This window comes from Maniola hyperantus, chromosome 14, assembly GCF_902806685.2.
Source record: "Maniola hyperantus chromosome 14, iAphHyp1.2, whole genome shotgun sequence".
Taxonomy (NCBI): domain Eukaryota; kingdom Metazoa; phylum Arthropoda; class Insecta; order Lepidoptera; family Nymphalidae; genus Maniola; species Maniola hyperantus.
The window spans coordinates 14,743,841-14,768,384 of NC_048549.1; the positions used below are offsets into that span (position 1 = coordinate 14,743,841).

A 24,544-nucleotide genomic window follows, 5' to 3' on the forward strand; every position below is an offset into this window, starting at 1 on the left:
CGACTACAACGTAAATACGACAAACCGATTTCTCTATTTCGCCAAAAGCTAAATGGGTGAAGAGTACCTACTCGAGATATGCTCTAATTAGATTGAATGTTATCGGCCGAGTGTCGGACGGCGTACCTCTCCGTTGGGCTCGGCGATGCCGTCCGCGTTGTCGCTGAAGTGCACGTTGCCCAGCAGCAGCACGGCGGCCAGCACGCGCAGCACGTCGAGGAAGGGGATGCCCAGCACGCCGAGGCAGCTCTTCCACGCGTGGAAGCGCGCGCCGTCCTCCGCCTCGGCGCGCCGCGGCGAGCACGTCGACAGATACCTGGACATCAAGGCGATGCTCAATCTTTGACCGCTGGCCAGCAGTTGTACGACACATGTGCCCACACAACCAGCCACGTTAAAGTTTTATCCATATTGTGTAAGGCTTCAGCGTGAAATCTACTAACTCATCAGACAACTTATGATGAGGAGTCGTTATAATAAATATTTCGATGTCGATTGCTGAATACATAAAGCAACAAATGTAGCATCTGTGAGTCGCGGGAGACGACAAGAACCTCCTTTATTTCCTCTCCCTTAAGTAGATGGCAGGAATTACCAACACTTTGCTACTATTTAGCTAAAGAAATACAAGAAATATGAATCATTGTGCGTCGATGTTACCGTACCGCAGATCAGCAGCGCAGTAGCCGTCGAGGTGCAGCTGCGAGCGCTCGTCGGGCGTGAGGCCGGCCAGCAGCTGGTAGAAGATGTGGTAGTTGCGCTCGCCGGGCGGCGGCCGCACCACGCGCGTCTGCTCCAGGAAGTAGCAGTGGATCTTGGTGCGGTACAGCGCGCCGTCCGTCACCTGCACCTCGATGAAGTGGCCCTGCGGGAGGAGGACGCGTTAGCGGCTATGAGTGTCGGCTCGGACACGCGCGGCGCGGCGCGGCGTGCACTCACGATGCGGCTGGAGTGCGAGTTGGCGCGCGTGGCGGCCGTGCCCAGCGAGCGCAGCACGGTGAAGGCGGCGGCCAGGTGCTTGAAGGCGTCGGTCTCGGGCCCGCCGCCCGCCACGTCGAACAGCCGCCGCAGCAGCACCATGGACGCGTGCGTCTTGCCCGACCCCGACACGCCTGCGACCAAACACTACGTATTGTAGCTCACGTCAGATTGAGCGGGAAAATCTGCACATGCGCAGATACAAGGAATTTACACATATGCACTGTGCGGGAGCGGTGTGCAGGCTCGACTGTACCAAAGGGGAGATCTCCCACTTCGATCTTTAAACACACACACGATCTTAAAACTTCTATATATAGTCCAGATTGCAGAACACTCTGTTAGTGCGAGTACTGTCGGCGGTACATTTGTTCGGGACTACGTCATCGATTGAGCAGCGCCATCTAGTTTCTAGTGTGGCAACCGCCACATGCACTATATAAATTCGACATCGAACATCTGGGCAGTCATTTCTACGAAACGGATTTTTTTGTGTTGTTTCGGATTGACTATGCTGCGTAGGCCCTATTGGCCGCTACAGCGTCACGAAACGGAAAATTGGATTGGAAGTTAAATATCATTTTTACCCCCCTGACCTGCACAGTACTCCATCGTTGCAGCTGTGCGAGTCTCGCGAGGCGCGCCAGCTCGGGGCGGTGCGGCGTCAGCGCGTCGGGAGCTGGTAGTGCGATGCGCACGGCTCACCTGAGAGGATGATGGCCTGCGGACAGCCGGTGTCGGCCTGGTGGCGCACGGCGTCGAGCACGAGGCGCGCCAGCTCGGGGCGGTGCGGCGTCAGCGCGTCGGGAGCTGGTAGTGCGATGCGCACGGCTCACCTGAGAGGATGATGGCCTGCGGACAGCCGGTGTCGGCCTGGTGGCGCACGGCGTCGAGCACGAGGCGCGCCAGCTCGGGCGGTGCGGCGTCAGCGCGTCGGGAGCTGGTAGTGCGATGCGCACGGCTCACCTGAGAGGATGATGGCCTGCGGACAGCCGGTGTCGGCCTGGTGGCGCACGGCGTCGAGCACGAGGCGCGCCAGCTCGGGCGGTGCGGCGTCAGCGCGTCGGGAGCTGGTAGTGCGATGCGCACGGCTCACCTGAGAGGATGATGGCCTGCGGACAGCCGGTGTCGGCCTGGTGGCGCACGGCGTCGAGCACGAGGCGCGCCAGCTCGGGGCGGTGCGGCGTCAGCGCGTCGGGAGCTGGTAGTGCGATGCGCACGGCTCACCTGAGAGGATGATGGCCTGCGGACAGCCGGTGTCGGCCTGGTGGCGCACGGCGTCGAGCACGAGGCGCGCCAGCTCGGGGCGGTGCGGCGTCAGCGCGTCGGGAGCTGGTAGTGCGATGCGCACGGCTCACCTGAGAGGATGATGGCCTGCGGACAGCCGGTGTCGGCCTGGTGGCGCACGGCGTCGAGCACGAGGCGCGCCAGCTCGGGGCGGTGCGGCGTCAGCGCGTCGGGAGCTGGTAGTGCGATGCGCACGGCTCACCTGAGAGGATGATGGCCTGCGGACAGCCGGTGTCGGCCTGGTGGCGCACGGCGTCGAGCACGAGGCGCGCCAGCTCGGGGCGGTGCGGCGTCAGCGCGTCGGGAGCTGGTAGTGCGATGCGCACGGCTCACCTGAGAGGATGATGGCCTGCGGACAGCCGGTGTCGGCCTGGTGGCGCACGGCGTCGAGCACGAGGCGCGCCAGCTCGGGGCGGTGCGGCGTCAGCGCGTCGGGAGCTGGTAGTGCGATGCGCACGGCTCACCTGAGAGGATGATGGCCTGCGGACAGCCGGTTGTCGGCCTGGTGGCGCACGGCGTCGAGCACGAGGCGCGCCAGCTCGGGGCGGTGCGGCGGCAGCGCGTCGGGAGCTGGTAGTGCGATGCGCACGGCTCACCTGAGAGGATGATGGCCTGCGGACAGCCGGTGTCGGCCTGGTGGCGCACGGCGTCGAGCACGAGGCGCGCCAGCTCGGGGCGGTGCGGCGTCAGCGCGTCGGGAGCTGGTAGTGCGATGCGCACGGCTCACCTGAGAGGATGATGGCCTGCGGACAGCCGGTGTCGGCCTGGTGGCGCACGGCGTCGAGCACGAGGCGCGCCAGCTCGGGGCGGTGCGGCGTCAGCGCGTCGGGAGCTGGTAGTGCGATGCGCACGGCTCACCTGAGAGGATGATGGCCTGCGGACAGCCGGTGTCGGCCTGGTGGCGCACGGCGTCGAGCACGAGGCGCGCCAGCTCGGGGCGGTGCGGCGTCAGCGCGTCGGGAGCTGGTAGTGCGATGCGCACGGCTCACCTGAGAGGATGATGGCCTGCGGACAGCCGGTGTCGGCCTGGTGGCGCACGGCGTCGAGCACGAGGCGCGCCAGCTCGGGGCGGTGCGGCGTCAGCGCGTCGGGAGCTGGTAGTGCGATGCGCACGGCTCACCTGAGAGGATGATGGCCTGCGGACAGCCGGTGTCGGCCTGGTGGCGCACGGCGTCGAGCACGAGGCGCGCCAGCTCGGGGCGGTGCGGCGTCAGCGCGTCGGGAGCTGGTAGTGCGATGCGCACGGCTCACCTGAGAGGATGATGGCCTGCGGACAGCCGGTGTCGGCCTGGTGGCGCACGGCGTCGAGCACGAGGCGCGCCAAGCTCGGGCGTGTGCAGGCAGTCACCGCGCGTCGGATGCTGGTATGCAGCATGCGCCACGGATCACCTGAGAGGATGATGGCCTGCTGGAACGAGCCGGTGCTCGGCCTGGTGGGCACGGCGTCGAGCACGAGGCGCCGGCCAGCTCGGGGCGGTGCGGCGTCAGCGCGTAGGGAGCTGGTTAGTGCGATGCGCACGGCTCACCTGAGAGGATGATGGCCTGCGGACAGCCGGTGTGGCCTGGTGGCGCACGGCGTCGAGCACGAGGCGCGCCAGCTCGGGGCGGTTGCGGCTGTCAGCGCGTCGGGAGTGGTAGTGCGATGCGCACGGTCACCTGAGAGGATGATGGCCTGCGGACAGCCGGTGTCGGCCTGGTGGCGCACGGCGTCGAGCACGAGGCGCGCCAGTCGGGGCGTGCGGCGTCAGCGCGTCGGGAGGTTAGTAGTGCGATGCGCACGGCTCAACCTGATGAGGATGATGGCCTGCGGACAGCCGGTGTCGGCCCTGGTGGCGCACGGCGTCGAGCACGAGGCGCGCCAGCTCGGGGCGGTGCGGCGTCAGCGCGTCGGGAGCTGGTAGTGCGATGCGCACGGCTCACCTGAGAGGATGATGGCCTGCGGACAGCCGGTGTCGGCCTGGTGGCGCACGGCGTCGAGCACGAGGCGCGCCAGCTCGGGGCGGTGCGGCGTCAGCGCGTCGGGAGCTGGTAGTGCGATGCGCACGGCTCACCTGAGAGGATGATGGCCTGCGGACAGCCGGTGTCGGCCTGGTGGCGCACGGCGTCGAGCACGAGGGCGCGCCAGCTCGGGGCGGTGCGGCGTCAGCGCGTCGGGAGCTGGTAGTGCGATGCGCACGGCTCACCTGAGAGGATGATGGCCTGCGGACAGCCGGTGTCGGCCTGGTGGCGCACGGCGTCGAGCACGAGGCGCGCCAGCTCGGGGCGGTGCGCGCGCGCCGCGCCCGGCGTCAGCGCGTTTCCCGCGTCCGTGTAAGCGTTCATCGCGATCAGGATCGGTCCCACGGATGTCTAAATACAAAATACATAGTCTATTGAGTTTTAACTTGTTCTTTTTTACTCTCTCGAAATACAAAAACGGCAAACTCCTCTGTCACGAATGAGCGGCTCACATAGAACTTGTTATGATAGAAGCGCGCCTGCAGAGCGCGCACCAGGGCGTCCTCGGTGAGCGGGCCGCGCAGGTGGATGAGGTCGTCCACGTCGGAGCCGCCCGGCGCCGGCGGCGGCGGCGCGCTCGGGGCGCCCGCAGCCGCTGTGCTGCCGCCGCGCCATCGCGCTTCTGGAAACGAGATCACGAATTCATAACTAAATTGAACAATAGGTTGAAACAAGATACAAATACAATTTACTTCTTTCAAAATCATGCCAATGTTAGACTCAACTTCCTTCTGAGCTAGGTATATATTTTTGACTCAACTTCCTTCTGAGCTAGGTATATATTTTAGACTCAACTTCCTTCTGAGCTAGGTATATATTTTTATAAATTTGATTTTTAAACGATCAAGGTTGTGCGTGCACAAATCCAGTGAGAGCGGCTTACCGGGCGGCGGCGGCGGCGGCGGGTTGTGCGGCGCGAGCGGCGGCGCGGGCGCGAGCGGCGGCGGCAGCGGCGCGCGCGGCGGCACGGCGGGCTGCGCGGCGGCCTGCGCGGCGGGCGCGCCGCCCACGTGCAGGTGGTTGCGGAGGGTGACCAGCTCCGAGCTCAGACTCAGCAGGCGCCGCTGCAGGTGCACCGCTTCGTTGGACGAAGACGCGTCTGCCGACAGAGGTGCTCTTATTGTAACTTATCACAAACTGGAATAAACTATAGTCATAGCGATAAAATAAAATAAAAAAATAAATTAATTCATTTAACTTTTTCGGGAACCTTATGTGAATATGTTTGTTAAGATATTTGCAATTTTAGTATTCAGACTAAACAAACTGAGTATCGCCTCTGAAAATGTCGGTATGTCGTATGGGCTCAAAGCGAGAGTCAAACTTGTCGCCTTCTAACTTGAACCTCGTCATCGCTTTCCACCATGCATACTTAGTAATCAACCAGCCTAAACGTCTCGTAGAAAATTTAAATGCCAATAAAGTAGTGCCGTAGCCATAGTTATTAGAAAGGTATGCCGTAGTATCCTGTGTCGTTTCTGTGGAGGGACGGCGAGAGCTGCGGAACTGGGAGGGAGGGGGGAAGGCGCGACCGGTCCTAGCGGCCGCCGTCCTCCGGCTCCGGCGCGTGTGCTATTTCCGACCTTGTGCCGCACGAGTTAGAACTCGTTTCGAAATCCTTTTTATTGGTGGTATCGAAGGACGCCTCCTCGCCGCCCGCGAGGAATGTTCGGACACAGCTTTTGTTGTGCTCGCGCGAGCTGTACCCGCTGCTAGCTGTAGCACTGGGCGAGTGGGCGAGTGGGCGAGTGGGCGAGTGGGCGAGTGGGCGAGTTGCACTGAGCTTTTGTCTCCGACGTGCGTTGCGCAAATCATAACTGGTTGCGCTTCTGCATAATGAGTATTTGCATGCTCTTTAATTAGACACCAACACGCAATGGACAAATACCAGGCAATCTCAGATGTTTGTTTATCATAGTAGCTAACCATGATGAACCATCCTGTTGCCTACCAAATAAGTAGCATTCTAGAATTGAATTCGGTTAGGATTTCAAAAAAAAAAGAGAAACTCCAAATTTTTTTCATTGAGTTTTTACTTTAATTTATTATAACTGGTCCTTTTTTTAATTAATACTTGAAAATTGCTACGTGTAGGATTATAGGCCGTGTTCGGGAAGGATGGCAAAAAAACCCGGCCGCCTGTCACACCGCACACCGCACACCGCACACCGCACACCGCACCTCGCCTCGGGCGACGCTGTCACACCGACACATGCTGATCATCGCACAGAACAGATTCTGTTCGTCGCACGGCTGACGGCGGATTCCGGTTCACAGGAATTTAGTTATCTAGCTGCTCCGAAACGGTGACATGCGTCTTTACATTTAAATTTTGACGATGTAAGTAGTGCCATATCTCAGGTAACTCACTGGTTTACCGTAAATAATTTACTTTTAAATGCAAAAAAAACTAAGTGTGTTGAATTCGCACTGCCCAATACCAAGAACACAAGTAACATTAATTTATATTTATTAAATAACGATACATTGAAAATAGAAGAGACTACAACATTTTTGGGGATAACCTTAAATGCGCTTCAATGGGGCACCCATATATCAAACTCTTGCTAGCAAATTGAGCTCTGCTGCTTACGCTGTTAGAAAGACTCGGCAGCTAACTGACGTGGAAACCGCAAAGATAGTATATTTTGCTTACTTCCATAGTATTATGTCTTATGAAATCTTAATATGGGGTAAAGCGGCAGATATTGGGAGAATTTTTGTATTACAAAAAAGGGCAATACGCGCAATTTATAACTTAAGACCACGCGATTCCCTTCGAGAGAAATTTAAGGAAATAGATATCCTTACTGTAGCCTCTCAATATATTTATAATAACATAATTTTTGTAAGACAAAATATTCTTAGTTACAATGAAATTGGTGATCTACTGTGACGTTGTAAATTTTGAACTACTAATTAGCGTTTCGCTTTTAATAAAAATTTATTTTTTTCAAAGTATGTTGGTGCCACCTAGCATCAAGGTGCAGAACTACGCGTGGGTCGATGTTCAGAGTTCATTCGAGCCACAATAGATGGCGTTTGCTTCGTTGTCAATTGTCGTAAAAATAAAACAAAATAATTAAATAAAACCATAATATCATTTGTTTATTGTTAAGTCATTAACAAAACGGTTCTTATAATATATCCTTAGGTTCCGCAAATATTCAAAAATGAATTGGCTTCATGATCAAACTAACTGAGAGCGGCGACACTCGGGTTGCGTCAGGCAACACCGATAGGTGAGATTTAGAATTTTCCTGGAGTCAACATGTGAAGACGAATTTTTTTCGTTCCAGGAAAATCTCACTTCTTTTCGCCCATGGCTTCGCCTGGGAAAATACAATAGTTGTAGGTTTTGGTCATCCTAACGTGTTTCAATGTTTCATCAATTATGGTGAGTGAAAAATCAAGTAATGTGGATTCGACAAAATGGCGGTTTGGTTAGAGAAAATCCTAATTTTATGATTTCATTCCAGTTCCAGTTATTTTATCTTCCCAAATAAATGAGGATAATGGGTTGTGGGTGGACTTCTGAAAACCATTGGTGGCCAGGAGTTCAATAGGTGAGTTGTGTTTGATCGGGAAAATTCCACGTGTCGAAATTTTCACACAGCACAAATTATAATCTTGTTTTTTCTTTGTTACAGGGTTTTCGTATTTACGTTTACGTTTTACGTTTAGCTTCAGTTTTCCGTTTTAGTTTTCCGTTTGTGTTTTCGGTTTTCGTATTTATTTCTTTTGCACATTCACGTTGACAACTTAATTGCTATGGATAAGACTTGGTAAAAATCTTTGTAATGAAACATTTCGGTTGTGAAGAATCAAATAAATTGAGTTTTGGATCTTGGCCGATGCCGTCCAGCTACCTTGCAGTCTTCGCACCTACAAGTAAGCAAATGTTTGTATCCTGCAACAGTTTAGTGAACCTTCTTAGTGTATGTGTACAGTAAGAACCCTGTCTTTACTACTGAGCTTTTATTTTGAAACAATTTTATGAATTTTACTGTGTCATTGTCTATTCCATGCCAATGGCATCTTAAATTTAAAACATAGATCTTATGTACTATCTACCTAAGTCATTCTAATGTATCTAAATTAAGTCTTGGCATTAAGCTAGAATAACTAAGCATTATTAGCCATCACTATGTATTAAGCGACCCCGGTAAAAGTTACATTAAAAACAATTTTGCCTAACATCTAGCAAATTTCATTTATAACACCTCATATACATTACAAGGGAGTCGACGGCTAGCTTCTATTCTTTACTAGGTAGATAGATCAAATAAAGTAAATTATTATTTTCCTCTAATCTTTGTAAGGTGGTAGATTATTCCGTATCCGGGTATATTTCTATTCCGCCCAATTTACCACCCTTACAAATTTAATTAAATAAGAAAAAAAAAACCAATTTGTAAGGGTGATAAATTGGGCGGAATAGAAATATACCCGGATACGGAATAATCTACCACCTTACAAAGATTAGAGGAAAAAAAAAATAATTTTAATTTACTTTACTTGATCTATCTACCTAGTAAAGAATAGAAGCTAGCCGTCGACTCCCTTGTAATGCATATGAGGTGTTATAAATGAAATTTGCTAGATGTTAGGCAAAATTGTTTTTAATGTAACTTTTACCGGGGTCGCTTAATACAGAATGATGGCTAATAATGCTTAGTTATTCTAGCTTAATGCCAAGACTTAATTTAGATACATTAGAATGACTTAGGTAGATAGTACATAAGATCTATATTTTAAATTTAAGATGCCATTGGCATGGAATAGACAATGACACAGTAAAATTCATAAAATTGTTTCAAAATAAAAGCTCAGTAGTAAAGACAGGGTTCTTACTGTACACATACACTAAGAAGGTTCACTAAACTGTTGCAGGATACAAACATTTGCTTACTTGTAGGTGCGAAGACTGCAAGGTAGCTGGACGGCATCGGCCAAGATCCAAAACTCAATTTATTTGATTCTTCACAACCGAAATGTTTCATTACAAAGATTTTTACCAAGTCTTATCCATAGCAATTAAGTTGTCAACGTGAATGTGCAAAAGAAATAAATACGAAAACCGAAAACACAAACGGAAAACTAAAACGGAAAACTGAAGCTAAACGTAAAACGTAAACGTAAATACGAAAACCCTGTAACAAAGAAAAAACAAGATTATAATTTGTGCTGTGTGAAAATTTCGACACGTGGAATTTTCCCGATCAAACACAACTCACCTATTGAACTCCTGGCCACCAATGGTTTTCAGAAGTCCACCCACAACCCATTATCCTCATTTATTTGGGAAGATAAAATAACTGGAACTGGAATGAAATCATAAAATTAGGATTTTCTCTAACCAAACCGCCATTTTGTCGAATCCACATTACTTGATTTTTCACTCACCATAATTGATGAAACATTGAAACACGTTAGGATGACCAAAACCTACAACTATTGTATTTTCCCAGGCGAAGCCATGGGCGAAAAAGAATGAGATTTTCCTGGAACGAAAAAAAAATTCGTCTTCACATGTTGACTCCAGGAAAATTCTAAATCTCACCTATCGGTGTTGCCTGACGCAACCCGAGTGTCGCCGCTCTCAGTTAGTTTGATCATGAAGCCAATTCATTTTTGAATATTTGCGGAACCTAAGGATATATTATAAGAACCGTTTTGTTAATGACTTAACAATAAACAAATGATATTATGGTTTTATTTAATTATTTTGTTTTATTTTTACGACAATTGACAACGAAGCAAACGCCATCTATTGTGGCTCGAATGAACTCTGAACATCGACCCACGCGTAGTTCTGCACCTTGATGCTAGGTGGCACCAACATACTTTGAAAAAAATAAATTTTTATTAAAAGCGAAACGCTAATTAGTAGTTCAAAATTTACAACGTCACAATACTTCCCCTCCTACGAAAAGGTTCAACAGGTTGAACCACGCTGCCCTCAGCGTCATCCAACAACTACTAACAATTTGCCTGAAACAAACAAACAAAAAAAAACACAGAAGTTACGCGTGAACGCACATCTACTACTAACAAGGAAAATTGTCTAACAAAATAAATATACTGAAAACAGTGTAAGGTTTTATACATTATACTTAACTACACAACCCTAACTTCTAAAAAGAATATATACAAAAAAACTTCATGGTGTCTACGACACTTGAGTGGAAACATCTTGGCATCATTCTTCAGCTGACTGATAGAATGCGTCTAGGCCTACGGTGGTTCACTCTTTTAAACTACCATCGTAATATTTGTTACTCAACAAATACGGAAAAACTGGTTGTGAACGGGTCCATCTGATATGGCAACCGTTCTCTATCCCATTCGGAAAAATAAAACCGAATCAAAATCGGAATATGAGAAAAAAAAACGAAATAACTCTCCTAGAAAATAGATCTCGGAACAGAATCGGAAAAATAACAGAAATGATCCATTATCTAGAAGGAAAACGAAAACAAAACACAAAACCCCCCCCTTTTCGTTATCCCCAAAGTACGATATTTGCATTTTTACTTTCTCAACCGGTTGGTCTACCACAAGCATTCCAATCATCACATATTCATCCCTACATACATCCACTACATTCCTCCTCAACTGAACCATGGTAATGTAACTGTTAATTCAGAACATCACTACACTCATACAAATTCCTAATTGAATATTGATAACTTAAATATTCAAACAGTTTAGACCAAACTAAGTAATGGCAAATATCTACTTCTTAATATCCTTAATATGCCAAGTGCCTATTGGGTGGTTGTCAGCTACTCTAACTAGTTCATAAACCAAAGGTGACAAAACCTTGACAACCCTGCACTTTTCATACTTAGGTGCCAGCTTAGCTGCGAAAAAATTTGTAGCGTCGCTTTGTGGATAGGTCTTTTTCCACACTATATCCCCAACAGAATAGCTTGCAGACCTACGCCTTAAGTTGTAATGCGTTGCATACTCTGCATGAGCCTGAAACAAATTTCTCCTAACCTGACCAAATATGTCCTCCAAAGTTCCAAACTTTCCTGCGTATTCCTCCCTTGGAATTCCGGCCTCGTACTCCTTATCCGTGTCCTTATAGAAGGAACCATTTAAAACCGGTTCTCTAGCGTGGACAAGGAAGAACGGGGAGAATCCAGTGGATTCATTAACCGCACTGTTTATGGCGAACTGGACCTTGTACAGGTTTTCGTCCCAGGACCTGTGGTTATCTTTCACAAAAGCGGCTACAGCAGTCATAACAACCTTATTGTACCTCTCAACAAGGTTAACTTGCGGAGTGTACAGTGGTGTGTAGTGTAATTTCGGAATATTATAACGCTTAATGAGATTACGGAATTCAGATCCTGTAAATTGGGACCCATTGTCCACAATCACAGTCTCTGGAACACTATGGTTCAAAAATACAAAATTCTCTAGCGCTTTAACAACAGCGGCACCTGTGGCACGCCGTAACGGAAACAACATTGTATATTTCGAAAAACAACACGTCACCACAAAAAGAAATGTAAATCCTGATTTAGACCTAGGCAAAGGTCCGACTAAATCAGCCGAAATGACCTGAAAAGGTCTCTCGCAGACTTTAGGCTTCCCTAGCAGACCTGGAGTGGCTGATGTCGTGTGTTTATACGCAGAGCAAGTATCACAATTCTTAACGTACTCAACCACGTCCTTATACATACCACGCCAAAAATATCTGAGGGATAATCTGCGATGAGTTTTGAACACACCAAAATGACCTGCAGTTGCATCTGCATGGTTTTGTTGCATAATTCTAAGGATGTCGTTCTTGTGGACTACCTCTTTCCAGTCGAACTCACTGAGAAGCTGGTATTTACATTTACTGTAACGATATAGTTTATCGTTCAAAATACAAAAATTCGGAAAATTTGCTGGATTGATTTTACAGCCATTAAATGTTTTGTCATACCAGTCATCTACCAAAACTTGTTGACTAGAGTTATCATTACGATCACCAACTACATCTACGTGTATGAGTCTCGACAAGGTATCCGGAACTACATTATCACAACCCTTCCTATGTTCGATAACAAAATTATACTGTGATAATCTACAACCCCATCTGGCGAGTCGTCCTGAGGGATTTTCTAAATTTAAGAACCACTTTAGGGATGCATGGTCTGTGATAATTGTGACTGGCTTGGAACCAAAATAAGCCTGAAATTTCTCCACTGCAAAAATCACAGCTAGAGCCTCGCGTTCCGTCGCGCTGTAATTCCTTTCGTTTTTATTTAGGCTCCTACTGACATACGCAATGGGATGATCGCAACCATCGGTTTCTTGCGTTAGCATACCGCCAACACCATATGCAGAAGCATCACAATGTATTTTGAATGGTTTTTCAAAATTCGGTACCGCAAGAACAGGTGCGGTTACCAACGCATTCTTCAATGTATTAAATGCTACCTCTGCCTGTTCGCTCCACTCAAATTTAGGTGCGTTCTTTCCTTTACTCGTTAGTCTATTGAGTGGTGCAGCGATGGTTGAAAAATTCCTAATAAAGCGCCTGTACCAAGAACAAGTGCCTAGGAAAATCTTTACCTCCTGTGCAGTTTTTGGGGTCGGAAAGTTCAAAACTGCGGCAACTTTTCCAGGATCTGTGCGTAAACCAAATTCATCCACTATATACCCTAAATATTTCAAAGAGTTTCTAAAAAAATTACATTTATCAAAATTTATGGATAGTTGAGCCATTTTTAGTTTATCCAGAACTCTGTTTAATAAAATTAAATGGGTTTCAAAATCAGCAGAACAAATAACAATATCATCTATATAACAAAATACTATTCCATTTTCAATATCACTACAAAAATTTTGATTAAATAACTGGTCCATTAACCTCTGCTGTCGTGCTGGTGCACCGCATAGGCCAAACGGCATGACTTTAAATTTGAATAACCCTCTACCAGGAACTGTAAAACTGGTTTTTTCCTGAGAGTCGTTAGCTAACGGAATTTGCCAGAAACTTGAACTTAAATCAATCGATGATAAAAACCTTGCCTCTTTCAAGCTATCTAGAATTTGTGGAATGTACGGTATTGAGTATGAATCCCCCTTTGTCACTGAATTTAATTTCCTGCAATCTTGGCAAAATCTCCAGTCTCCATTTGCCTTTTTCACTAAAATTGCTGGGTTATTCCAAGGGCTTTCACTCGGAGTAACTACGTCCATTTCCAGCATCCTATCTAACTCTTTACTTAAAGCTTCCTTCTTTTCGGGAGAAAGTGGATATTGTTTTATTTTTATTGGCAAGGCATCACCGGTGTCAATAACATGTTCAATTAATTTTGTTCTACCCAATCCAATTTTCGTTGAAGAAATATCTAAAAATTTATTTACTACAGACTGGGCTAATTCTTTCTGTTGAGATGATAAGTTTTCAAAAGAAGTGATGGTATGAATTTGTTCATTATCAATCGCACAAATATTGTAAAATTGAGAAGGTGCCTTAATTAATTCTAAATTATCAAAAATGCCAGGGGCTAACTGAAATGTTTTCCAAAAGTCACAACCAAAAATAACATCCGCTATTATAGAGGGTACTACAAAAAATTTTATTATGTGAGTTACGGAATTATAAGTAATCGGAATAAACATATAACCCATGCAATCAAGTTTGTCTCCATTTGCCACTGAAAATGTGGTATCAATACTGCTATGCAATTTATAACCGAATCTCAAAAAAACCTTGTGCGCCTGGTTACCCAAAATTGACGCGCAAGCACCGGAATCTAGTAAACCTGTAATCTCAAAACCGTCAACAAAAACCTTTAAATGTGGCCTAAAGTCTCGTTTATCCACTGAATACAGAACTGTGTCAGGTAAAAGGGATGTTTTGTTGTTAATGACCAAGTTCTTTACTTGTGTCTCTGCACAGTTCTTACTAATTAGTTTTTTGAATTTTTGTCCGGAGCGGGTTTACTAGTCGCCTTTTTACTACAACTTGGACATGTCTTTACTGTAAAGTTCTGACGTCCACACGAAAAACATCTAATAAATTTCGGAACTGTCCTGCAAAATTTAAAGGAATGGTTACCCTTGCCGCACTTGTAACATAGTTGTTTATTTGTTTTCGTAAAATTAGTGCCTTTACTTGTATCAACCTTAGGTGCAGGTGTGACTGAAAGTGTGTTTATCTGTTTTGTCACTTGTTTGTAAGCAAACTCTGAACTTAAAGTTGCCTTACTGTTAGTAGGCTCAGAAAATAAGGCGGAACGCTGCCTCGCAGCCTCTAGTTTGCGACACTTTTCCTTCAACATTGCGACAGACTTAATGTCAACAAGAGCTAATTGTTCTGAGTAAAAAGGGCGAATATTATGTAATAAAATTTGTAACTTTTGTTCTTCGGAAAGTGGTGTTGACAACCTTGAAAACATGCAAAACATTACAGCGAAATAGATAGACACAGGTTCTTCAGAGCCTTGTGTTCTTGCTCGAATTTCACCTAGCAACCTGTAGTCATAATCTACTGCATCAAATTCCTCTAAAAATAAAGTTTTCAATTCTGACCAAGACGAAACTTGACATTTGTTGCCTCTGTACCATAACAATGCTCGGCCTGTAAAAAGATGAAATGCAGAAACAAATAATTTTCCATCTGAAACGCCATAAGATCTTTTATATTCCTCAACGCGTTCGATGAAACTGCGCGGATCACCCTGTCCGTTGAAATGTAACTTCCACTTGGCAACATTTTTATCACCAGTGCAGTCAACGGCGGTACTCTCGGAATCCAGTGATTCGTCGTGAGACGACTCATTGTCAGCATCTAATCTGGAAATCAAACTCTGCAACTTTGTATGTAATTCACTCTTCCTACTTATTAAGCTGAGTTCGGAACACTGTATTCTCAAAATTCTAAAGTACAAATGTGAAGCTAAAGCTTTAGACCTACAGAGGGCATGTCTATCTTTAGTGTCAGAACACTTTTTTAATAAATCTTCTAAGTCTTGAAGTTTTTTAGTAATAACCCCTAACTCACTTTCAGAAGTGAAATCCGTCTCTAAAATTGATTCAGAAGGAATTTCCTGAATTAATTGTTTTAACTGTTTCTTTAAACCTAGCACTGTAGGTGCTGGAGTTTCGGAACGAATGGATACCTCATAACACAATTCGTCCTTCAAAAGTGAATGAAACTGGGCAAAAGTCTGTTCCATTGTGTTAAGTCAAAACACATTTAACAAAATATCGAGCTTGTGTAACTGTCTATGTTTAGCCTTATACAAATTGGTTAAACACAAACACAAAAGAAGTTATTTAAACTATTAAATATACACAAGCAAAATACACAACAAAAACAATATTCTTAAGTCTATCCTAACTATTTTATCAATTATGTTCCTATTCCAAAATATTGTTAATAATACAAGCACATATTATTACTATAGTAAACAAAATATAACAAAATAAAACTTCCCAAAATTGAATAAATGATTGTAAGGTGCAGTATCACCTTTATGAGTACACAGTGTGTTACAACCTTTACAATTACAAAAGTAAACAGGCAACAAAGTTGCAATGAACTCTGACTAGCATATTATCTTTCAAAAAAACAAAGAGATTGTGCAATGGTTTGATGGCTGTTACTTTACACTTTTAACACATAACCTAAAATACAACAAAATCTGTTTCTAAATGTCACTTTAAACTACCAGCATTCAATTAAACTTAACATGTTTTGTGTGTGAAGTAGCTTTTATCATAACCTTAACACAGCTCTAAACAAAATTTCAACAAAATAATGAAGTATCAAGTCACTGAAAAAAAATTGTTCATAACTTCCTACTTGAACTTAATGTAATCTCTGAATATAGTTTATATATTTAGTTTCACAAGTTGTAACTCTTAGTATTTATAAATGTATGTGTGTAACTAGTTAACAGGACATAGCGTTTCAAAACTTTAATTATACTAAGTTACCGGAATTTTCAAACATAAGATGTACTTACTATTGAAAGCAATACCCAACAACAACTCAGTTAAGCAATGTTTATTACTAAACTGAAGGCAAACATTCACTTATACACCTCCAAGGTAAGTCAAATAACATAATTGAACGGCATAAACACCATTTATAATGTGTTAATTAAATAAGAAACAACCACTGTTGGACTATACTCAGAAAATTACTTAAACTATCAAACAAAATTTCTAACTATTAGTTATTATTTAGTTAGTTAACCATAAAAACAGCTTAGTGCTCTTTGCAATGTGTCACTACTTAGAAAATTGTACAATCAGCGGAGTACATTTCATAAAATTCACAAAATTTCTCAAAATATACTGAAATAACTATATAAAAAAACGTTCGGGCGCCATTTGTAAGGGTGGTAAATTGGGCGGAATAGAAATATACCCGGATACGGAATAATCTACCACCTTACAAAGATTAGAGGAAAATAATAATTTACTTTATTTGATCTATCTACCTAGTAAAGAATAGAAGCTAGCCGTCGACTCCCTTGTAATGTATATGAGGTGTTATAAATGAAATTTGCTAGATGTTAGGCAAAATTGTTTTTAATGTAACTTTTACCGGGGTCGCTTAATACATAGTGATGGCTAATAATGCTTAGTTATTCTAGCTTAATGCCAAGACTTAATTTAGATACATTAGAATGACTTAGGTAGATAGTACATAAGATCTATGTTTTAAATTTAAGATGCCATTGGCATGGAATAGACAATGACACAGTAAAATTCATAAAATTGTTTCAAAATAAAAGCTCAGTAGTAAAGACAGGGTTCTTACTGTACACATACACTAAGAAGGTTCACTAAACTGTTGCAGGATACAAACATTTGCTTACTTGTAGGTGCGAAGACTGCAAGGTAGCTGGACGGCATCGGCCAAGATCCAAAACTCAATTTATTTGATTCTTCACAACCGAAATGTTTCATTACAAAGATTTTTACCAAGTCTTATCCATAGCAATTAAGTTGTCAACGTGAATGTGCAAAAGAAATAAATACGAAAACCGAAAACACAAACGGAAAACTAAAACGGAAAACTGAAGCTAAACGTAAAACGTAAACGTAAATACGAAAACCCTGTAACAAAGAAAAAACAAGATTATAATTTGTGCTGTGTGAAAATTTCGACACGTGGAATTTTCCCGATCAAACACAACTCACCTATTGAACTCCTGGCCACCAATGGTTTTCAGAAGTCCACCCACAACCCATTATCCTCATTTATTTGGGAAGATAAAATAACTGGAACTGGAATGAAATCATAAAATTAGGATTTTCTCTAACCAAACCGCCATTTTGTCGAATCCACATTACTTGATTTTTCACTCACCATAATTGATGAAACATTGAAACACGTTAGGATGACCAAAACCTACAACTATTGTATTTTCCCAGGCGAAGCCATGGGCGAAAAAGAATGAGATTTTCCTGGAACGAAAAAAAAATTCGTCTTCACATGTTGACTCCAGGAAAATTCTAAATCTCACCTATCGGTGTTGCCTGACGCAACCCGAGTGTCGCCGCTCTCAGTTAGTTTGATCATGAAGCCAATTCATTTTTGAATATTTGCGGAACCTAAGGATATATTATAAGAACCGTTTTGTTAATGACTTAACAATAAACAAATGATATTATGGTTTTATTTAATTATTTTGTTTTATTTTTACGACAATTGACAACGAAGCAAACGCCATCTATTGTGGCTCGAATGAACTCTGAACATCGACCCACGCGTAGTTCTGCACCTTGATGCTAGGTGGCACCAACATACTTTGAAAAAAATAAATTTTTATTAAAAGCGAAACGCTAATTAGTAGTTCAAAATTTACAACGTCACACTACACAATAGGCTAACTAGAAACAGAGACAAACTTGCGGCTCCTATCTTCCGCCTCAGGAAAGTCCAAAAGTCATTTGTGGGTATGGGTATTACCTTTTATAATAAAATCCCGCAAACTATTTTGGACTTACCTTTACACAAATTTATAAAATCTATTAAAAATATGCTCCTAAAAAAAGCATATTACACAATTGAACATTATCTAAATGATAAAAGAGCATGGATTTGACCTGCAGCTCGTTCCGGCGACGCACAAGACTGCAAATACTATTTAGTATTTTATACATGGCATAATCTTGTACCTACATCAAATATTTGAAAAGAGCAACCGCCGAGTTTCTTGCTGGTTCTTCTCGGTAGGAAAGGCATTCTGAACCAGTGGTAGATGCATCCGACTATTCGTAAGTACTTGTAAAAGTTTATTCGAATAAAAAAGATTTTTTTTATTTTATTTTTTTTATTCATATTTAGATGAGCGAGATCATGCGTACTATCAATATTGTTCATCGATGGGATGTCTCGAGCTGCCGAATCCAACTTGACTGGACAGCGTTCAGATACCCTCAGAGCTTGAAGACTAAAGTCTTCGAGCAGTGCGTGTTGCCAGTGCCGATAATATTAAGTATACGGATCCGAGAGATGGCTGCTAACTATGGACGTCTTAAGAAAGCTCAGAGTCAGTCAGCGGGCGATAGAGCTATGGAGTTTCTCTACGTGATCAAATCAGAATGGAGGGCATCCGTAGACCAAAGTAACAATCATAGCTCAACGTATTGCGAAGCTGCTCAAGCAGCTCAAGTGGCAATGGGCAGAGTAAATAGTACGAACAACCGATAGAGTTTTGGGTCCCAAGGTGGTAGAATGGTGACCCCCAATAGGTGGGCAGACGACATCAAACGAGTTGCAGGGAGCCGCTGGATCCAGGCGGCGCGGCGCGGTGGCGGCCCAAGACCGTGGCGTGTGATGGAAGTGGAACAAGAGACCTATATCCAACAGTAGAAATCTATCGGTTGATAATGATGATGATAAATCGAAATCATAAAGTACTTTGTTGGCAACGAAAAGCATTTAAGTATTAAGCAAAGTCAACTCAAAGCGGCTTCTACGCAAAACTATATTCACAAAAAATTTAACAAGAACATTCTCCTTAATTTTTTTCCAAATAAAAGGCTAAACCGGATTCATTTGATAACTTACGTATTTTGTATGAGCCTGACAGAAAATGTGAACTTACACAAATTACAACCGGTTTCCATTATATTGCCCTACGAGCTACGAGCACGGAGTTCGTATGTCGGTCAGCGCCGGCCGCCGAGCCTGTCTCCAACGATCCCATATAAACCTGCTAAATCAGATTCTAAGGCTTAGAATATCATCATCGCGATCTACCCATCGCCGGCTCCCTTCTAAGCACGAGTCTCCTCATAGAATGAGAATGGTTAGGCCACAGTCTACCACGATGGCCACATGAATTGACAAACACGCACCTTTGAGAACATTATGGAGAACTCTGTCAAGTAGGTGAGACAGCGAGCAAACGAGCAGGTGGGTCCCTGAGCACCTGATGTTAAGTGATTACCGCCGCCCATGAACATTTGCAGCATTTGTTATGTTGCTGTTTAGTAAATTAAGTTCAATAAATTATATTATATTTAATTGTTTAGAACGGACATGCATGCGAAAAGTAACACACGCGTGCGCCTGCGAGCGAGCCCTGGACCCCCCAAACGTCGTAGGTTATCACCACTTAGCTTAGAATATAGTAAACTAGCAGTTGCTCGCGACTTCGTACGCGTAAAATTTCTGGTTTCTTATGAGATCTGAAATTTTCCCGCTGCAAAAGGCTTCACTTACCTACTCACTCAGTCTCACCTTAAGGCACGGAACCCAGAATACCTAAATGCCAATTTTCATATCTCTAACTTCAAAACCATAGGATTTTTATATAACTTTTCAACCCCCATTTCACCTCCTTAGGGGGAGAATTTAGTTAGATCCTTTCTTATCTGATACCTACCCCCTAGAAAGAACCTACGTTTCAAATTTCAAGTAAAAATAACAATAGTTTCTTCACTACTTTTCTATTAAAAAAATCCCCCCTATTTCACCTCCCTTAAGGGGGGGGGGAGTTTCTCAAATTGACTTATACAGATTTTTATTATTTAAAGCTAATAACCTAAATGTCGATTTTCATGTCTCTAACTTCAATAATATAGGACTTTCATACAACCTTCGAAAGGGGGCGGGGGAGTGTTCTCAAAACCGTTTCTTAGCTGACACCTACGTCCTAGAAAAAACCTACCTTCCAAATTTCAAGTTTGTAGGCTTTATAGTTCCTGAGATTTCGTGATTAGTCAGTGAGTGAGTGAGTGGTATTTCTCTTTTATATATTTATAGACTAGATGATGCCCTCGACTTCGGCCGCGTGGATTTCAAAAATCCCGTGGGAACTCTTTGATTTTACGGGATAAAAAGTAGCCTATGTCCTTCCCCGGGATGTAAGCTACCTCTTTACCAAATTGCATCAAAATCGGTTAAGCCGTTGAGCCGTGAAAAGTTAGCAGACAGACAGGCAGACAGACAGACAGACAGACGGACAGACACACTCTCGCATTTATAATATTATAGTATGGATTATTAGTATGGGTTCGAAACGGTACAGTTCAAAAATGCGGCGCGTCGCGTGCGCGTTGACGTCTTTTGTTCCGCCGCGAGCCGCGAGCCGCGAGCCGCGCGCCGCGAGCCGCGAGCCGCGAGCCGCGCGCCGCGAGCCGCGAGCCGCGAGCGCCGGAATGCAGTTCACATAATGTTATGTGTCACACCTTCCGTACAATTATGCTATAGTGTGTGAAGGTACAGAATTCATATATTATTGTCATGTTATAATTACTAGCTGACCCGCCCCGACTTTGCTTGAATAGAATTTCTTAAAATCTTTTTCTTAGTGAGGAGAGAATAGTGTTACAGTGTGGCTAATTCCGTTGTACACAATCTCTAAACTAAACTAAAATGGCACATCTAAATCTATTGCTATCCCTTTCATAATGTTGCTTGCGGAAAAGGATAGCACTAGATTTAGACCTGTTAATTTAGTTTAGTTTAGAGATTGTGTACAAGAGAATCGGCCCCAATGTGGCTAATTCCATTGTACACAATCTCTAAACTAAACTAAAACGACACGTCTAAATCTATTGCTATCCCTTTCATAATGTTGCTTGCGGAAAAGGATAGCACTAGATTTAGACCTGTTAATTTAGTTTAGTTTAGAGATTGTGTACAAGAGAATCGGCCCCAAACCTAAAGCTAACTTTATCTAATTACTGCACAAATCATGTTCGCGTGGAATGGTGCCAAGGAAAGAAGATACATGACATAAGTAGCTAAAAGCGTATAGAATAACATTAACAATAGACAGATCAAGCCTTTTCCTAACTCATAAATAAATCAATTAGTTTCCAACTTACTTGTAAAATACGACTAACAGGTATTGAAAGACAATCAAGTGTGCTATCTATAGTCTCTCTATGATTGCATTGAACGGTAAAAAGCAGCCAAGTGCGAGTCAGACTCGCACACCGAGAATTCCGTACTACAGTCGTATTTTCTCCACATTTTGCAAGATAAATCAAAAACTACTATGCATAAAAATAAATAAAAATCTGTTTTAGAATGTACAGGTAAAGCCATTTCATATAATACCCCACTTGGTATAGTATACCAGGTTGGGTACTTTAATAGTTGAAAATAGTATCTAATTATTTGTATGAACAAATAATTTAATTTTGTTTTGTGATGTACCTAACCACAAATTCACGGTTTTCGGATTTCCCCCTTATGAGTGCTATGAGACCTACCTACGTGCCAAATTTTATGATTCTAGGTCAACGGGTTACGGAAAATACCCTATAAGTTTCTTGACAGATAGACGGACAGATAACGACGTGATCCTATAAGGGTTCCTTTTTACTTTTAAAATACGGAACCCTAAAATTGGAAAATGCCGTGTAGCATCGTACATTCATCTCTTGCATGCAATAATCGATCGCACGATCGATCGACGCAGCTCTCAACTGACGGTCGAATCTGTCTGTAATCTGTCGTTAATTAGTTAGTTAACAACGTTGTTATTTGTAAGAGACCCTTCGATTTTGGATAAAATAACAATGTTGCTAATAACTTATCGACAGATGACAGAGAAGATCAATATACTAAGTGCGGGATAACAAATCAGTAGCTGACTAGCTGTCGCGTCGCGACCCGCCTCTGCTTTTTGACCGAAAGCCAAGCCCGGTTTTCGGGCGGAGACCGAAATTGAAAATTATTTTTTTCATTTTTGACCGAAAGCCCAAATACCGATTTTCATTGATATAAGTATTTAACTTTAAAAATGAGGAACTTTCATACAAATTTTTAGGAGTGGAATTTTCAAGAATCCTTTCCTAGTGAGCGCCCTGTAAAATGTCCAAGTGTCTCATCGTAGCAGTCTAGGCTGCGTGTTAAACAAACACAGAACAAGTCCCCTAGGGCCATAAGCCAAGATTGGCAGGCCCAAGTCGGTGTAATTCCGACTTAAAAACAGTCAGCAGGGCACAAAGCTGCCCTGCGCCCCACCCGGGTAAGGAGGCCATGCCTCGAGGCCCGTACCCCCGCGAAGAGAAGACCCGCTCATCAGTACTTGCTTTAGTGACACAACGAAGCCCTTTCACATGATACCCCACTTGATATAGTTATCTTACTTCGAAAAAATTTAAAATACTAATTATTAGTTTATGACCACAATTTAATTTTTTTTGTGTGATGTGACCACAAATTCACGGTTTTCAGATTTTTTCCCTAAAGCCAGCAATACGACCCACCTACCTGCCAAATTTCATGATTCTGGGTCAACGGGAAGTACCCTGTAGTTTTCTTGACAGACAGGCGGACAGACAGACAGACAACAAAGTGATCCTATAAGGGTTCCGTTTTTCCTTTTGAGGTACGGAACCCTTAAAATAAACTAGAAATCAAAACGTGAAGCTCGCCTGACATACATACACGTGTCGATATAAAAGTTATTTTTTACTTTGTAGTGTTTTTGGAAGGCGGTTTGTAGAAGGAAGGCGGTTTGTAGTGTTTTTGGAAGGCGATTTGTAGTGTTTTTGGAAGGCGGTTTGTAGTGTTTTTGGAAGGTGGTTTGTAGTGTTTTTGGAAGGCGGTTTGTAGTGTTTTTGGAAGGAGGTTTTATTAATATTTTTATTTTTATGAATATTTGGTTGTATACCTATTTAGGAGATAATCTATATATGTACCTACTGATACATAAAATTGAAGTGTCTGTCTGTAATGTTTTAATAACTACCTCATATTAAGCTCATTATGGTTATTTGAACTGTACCATAACTGAATTACACGTTTTAAAAAAAAAACTCTGTCTGTCTGTTTGAACGGGCTAATCTTCGGAACGGCTGAACCTATTTTGACGGGACTTCTTTGACTCACAGATAAGTAGAGGATTAACCAGGGAGTAACATAGGCTACTTTTTTAACAGACTTTTAAAAAGGAGGAGTTTTTCGAAATCTCCGAGATTACTGAACTGATTTGCGTAGTTTCTTTTTTAATCGATAGAAAAACTTTGCAATATTGTTCCATAAAAAAATTGGATTCCAACTCCTCAACCCTGATGCTGCAGGGGACCTGATCACCTAAACTGATGGAATTTAGAAACTAAACGAAACGAATATAGGAGGTAGGTACCACGTGAAGACTATCGTTGAGCTGGAGGACTCAACTCCTCAGCCCTGATGCTGTAAGGAATCACAATCTTAAATTGTGGTGATGCCACGGAATTTTTAAAGAATCATGCGTTTGAACGATTTCACGAAATTTGGTAGTGAGATATGTTGCATCTCGGGGACGGGCTATCACGGATAGGCTAGGTCCTGGAAAATCAAAAGGTCCCACGGGATTTTGAAAAACCTAAATCCACGCGGGCGGGCATCAGCTAGTCGCTAAATATGTACGTAGTCAGTTGTGAGGCAATCACTCGTTCAGGCTTCGCCGCATGAGCTACTCATCGATGACACGAGCTATCTCCATTGGCGCGGGCGGCGGGAAACTGCCGCGTTTCCATTCTCCCCGCGACGCTCGCTGGGCCGACATAATGCCGTGCGGGGCGCGGCGCGCGGGGGGGGACGCAACAAAAACTGCGCGTGCGCCGCGAGCCCGTGTAATTGCAGCCACACGCACCACGCACACACGCGCAGCGCGAAACTGTCGCGCAGGGCTATCTATCTGTAGCGATGCGCGATACATTCGAGTAACAATCGAACTATTCGGTTGTTGTTATTATTTGCTAACAATCCAAAAACAATTGTACAATCGACCAACAATCAATTTTATTGTTTTCGATTGTGTAATCGCGATGTCTGGTCTAGGACGATGAATCGAAA

At 44.1% G+C, this 24,544-nt stretch overlaps 1 protein-coding gene across 1 annotated transcript in view; it reads right to left on the reverse strand.

Annotated features, from left to right (window-relative positions):
• Positions 1-24,544, reverse strand: part of dachs (unconventional myosin-IXb-like dachs) — a 47,967-nt gene that overhangs the window by 8,545 nt on the left and 14,878 nt on the right. The window contains exons 4-9 of the mRNA XM_069503133.1: positions 5,147-5,362; positions 4,716-4,885; positions 4,449-4,614; positions 940-1,112; positions 666-865; positions 127-316 (exon numbers count right to left, since the gene is read on the reverse strand). Of these exons, the coding sequence (XP_069359234.1) occupies positions 127-316; positions 666-865; positions 940-1,112; positions 4,449-4,614; positions 4,716-4,885; positions 5,147-5,362 (1,115 nt within the window). The remainder of the gene's footprint in view (positions 1-126; positions 317-665; positions 866-939; positions 1,113-4,448; positions 4,615-4,715; positions 4,886-5,146; positions 5,363-24,544) is intronic.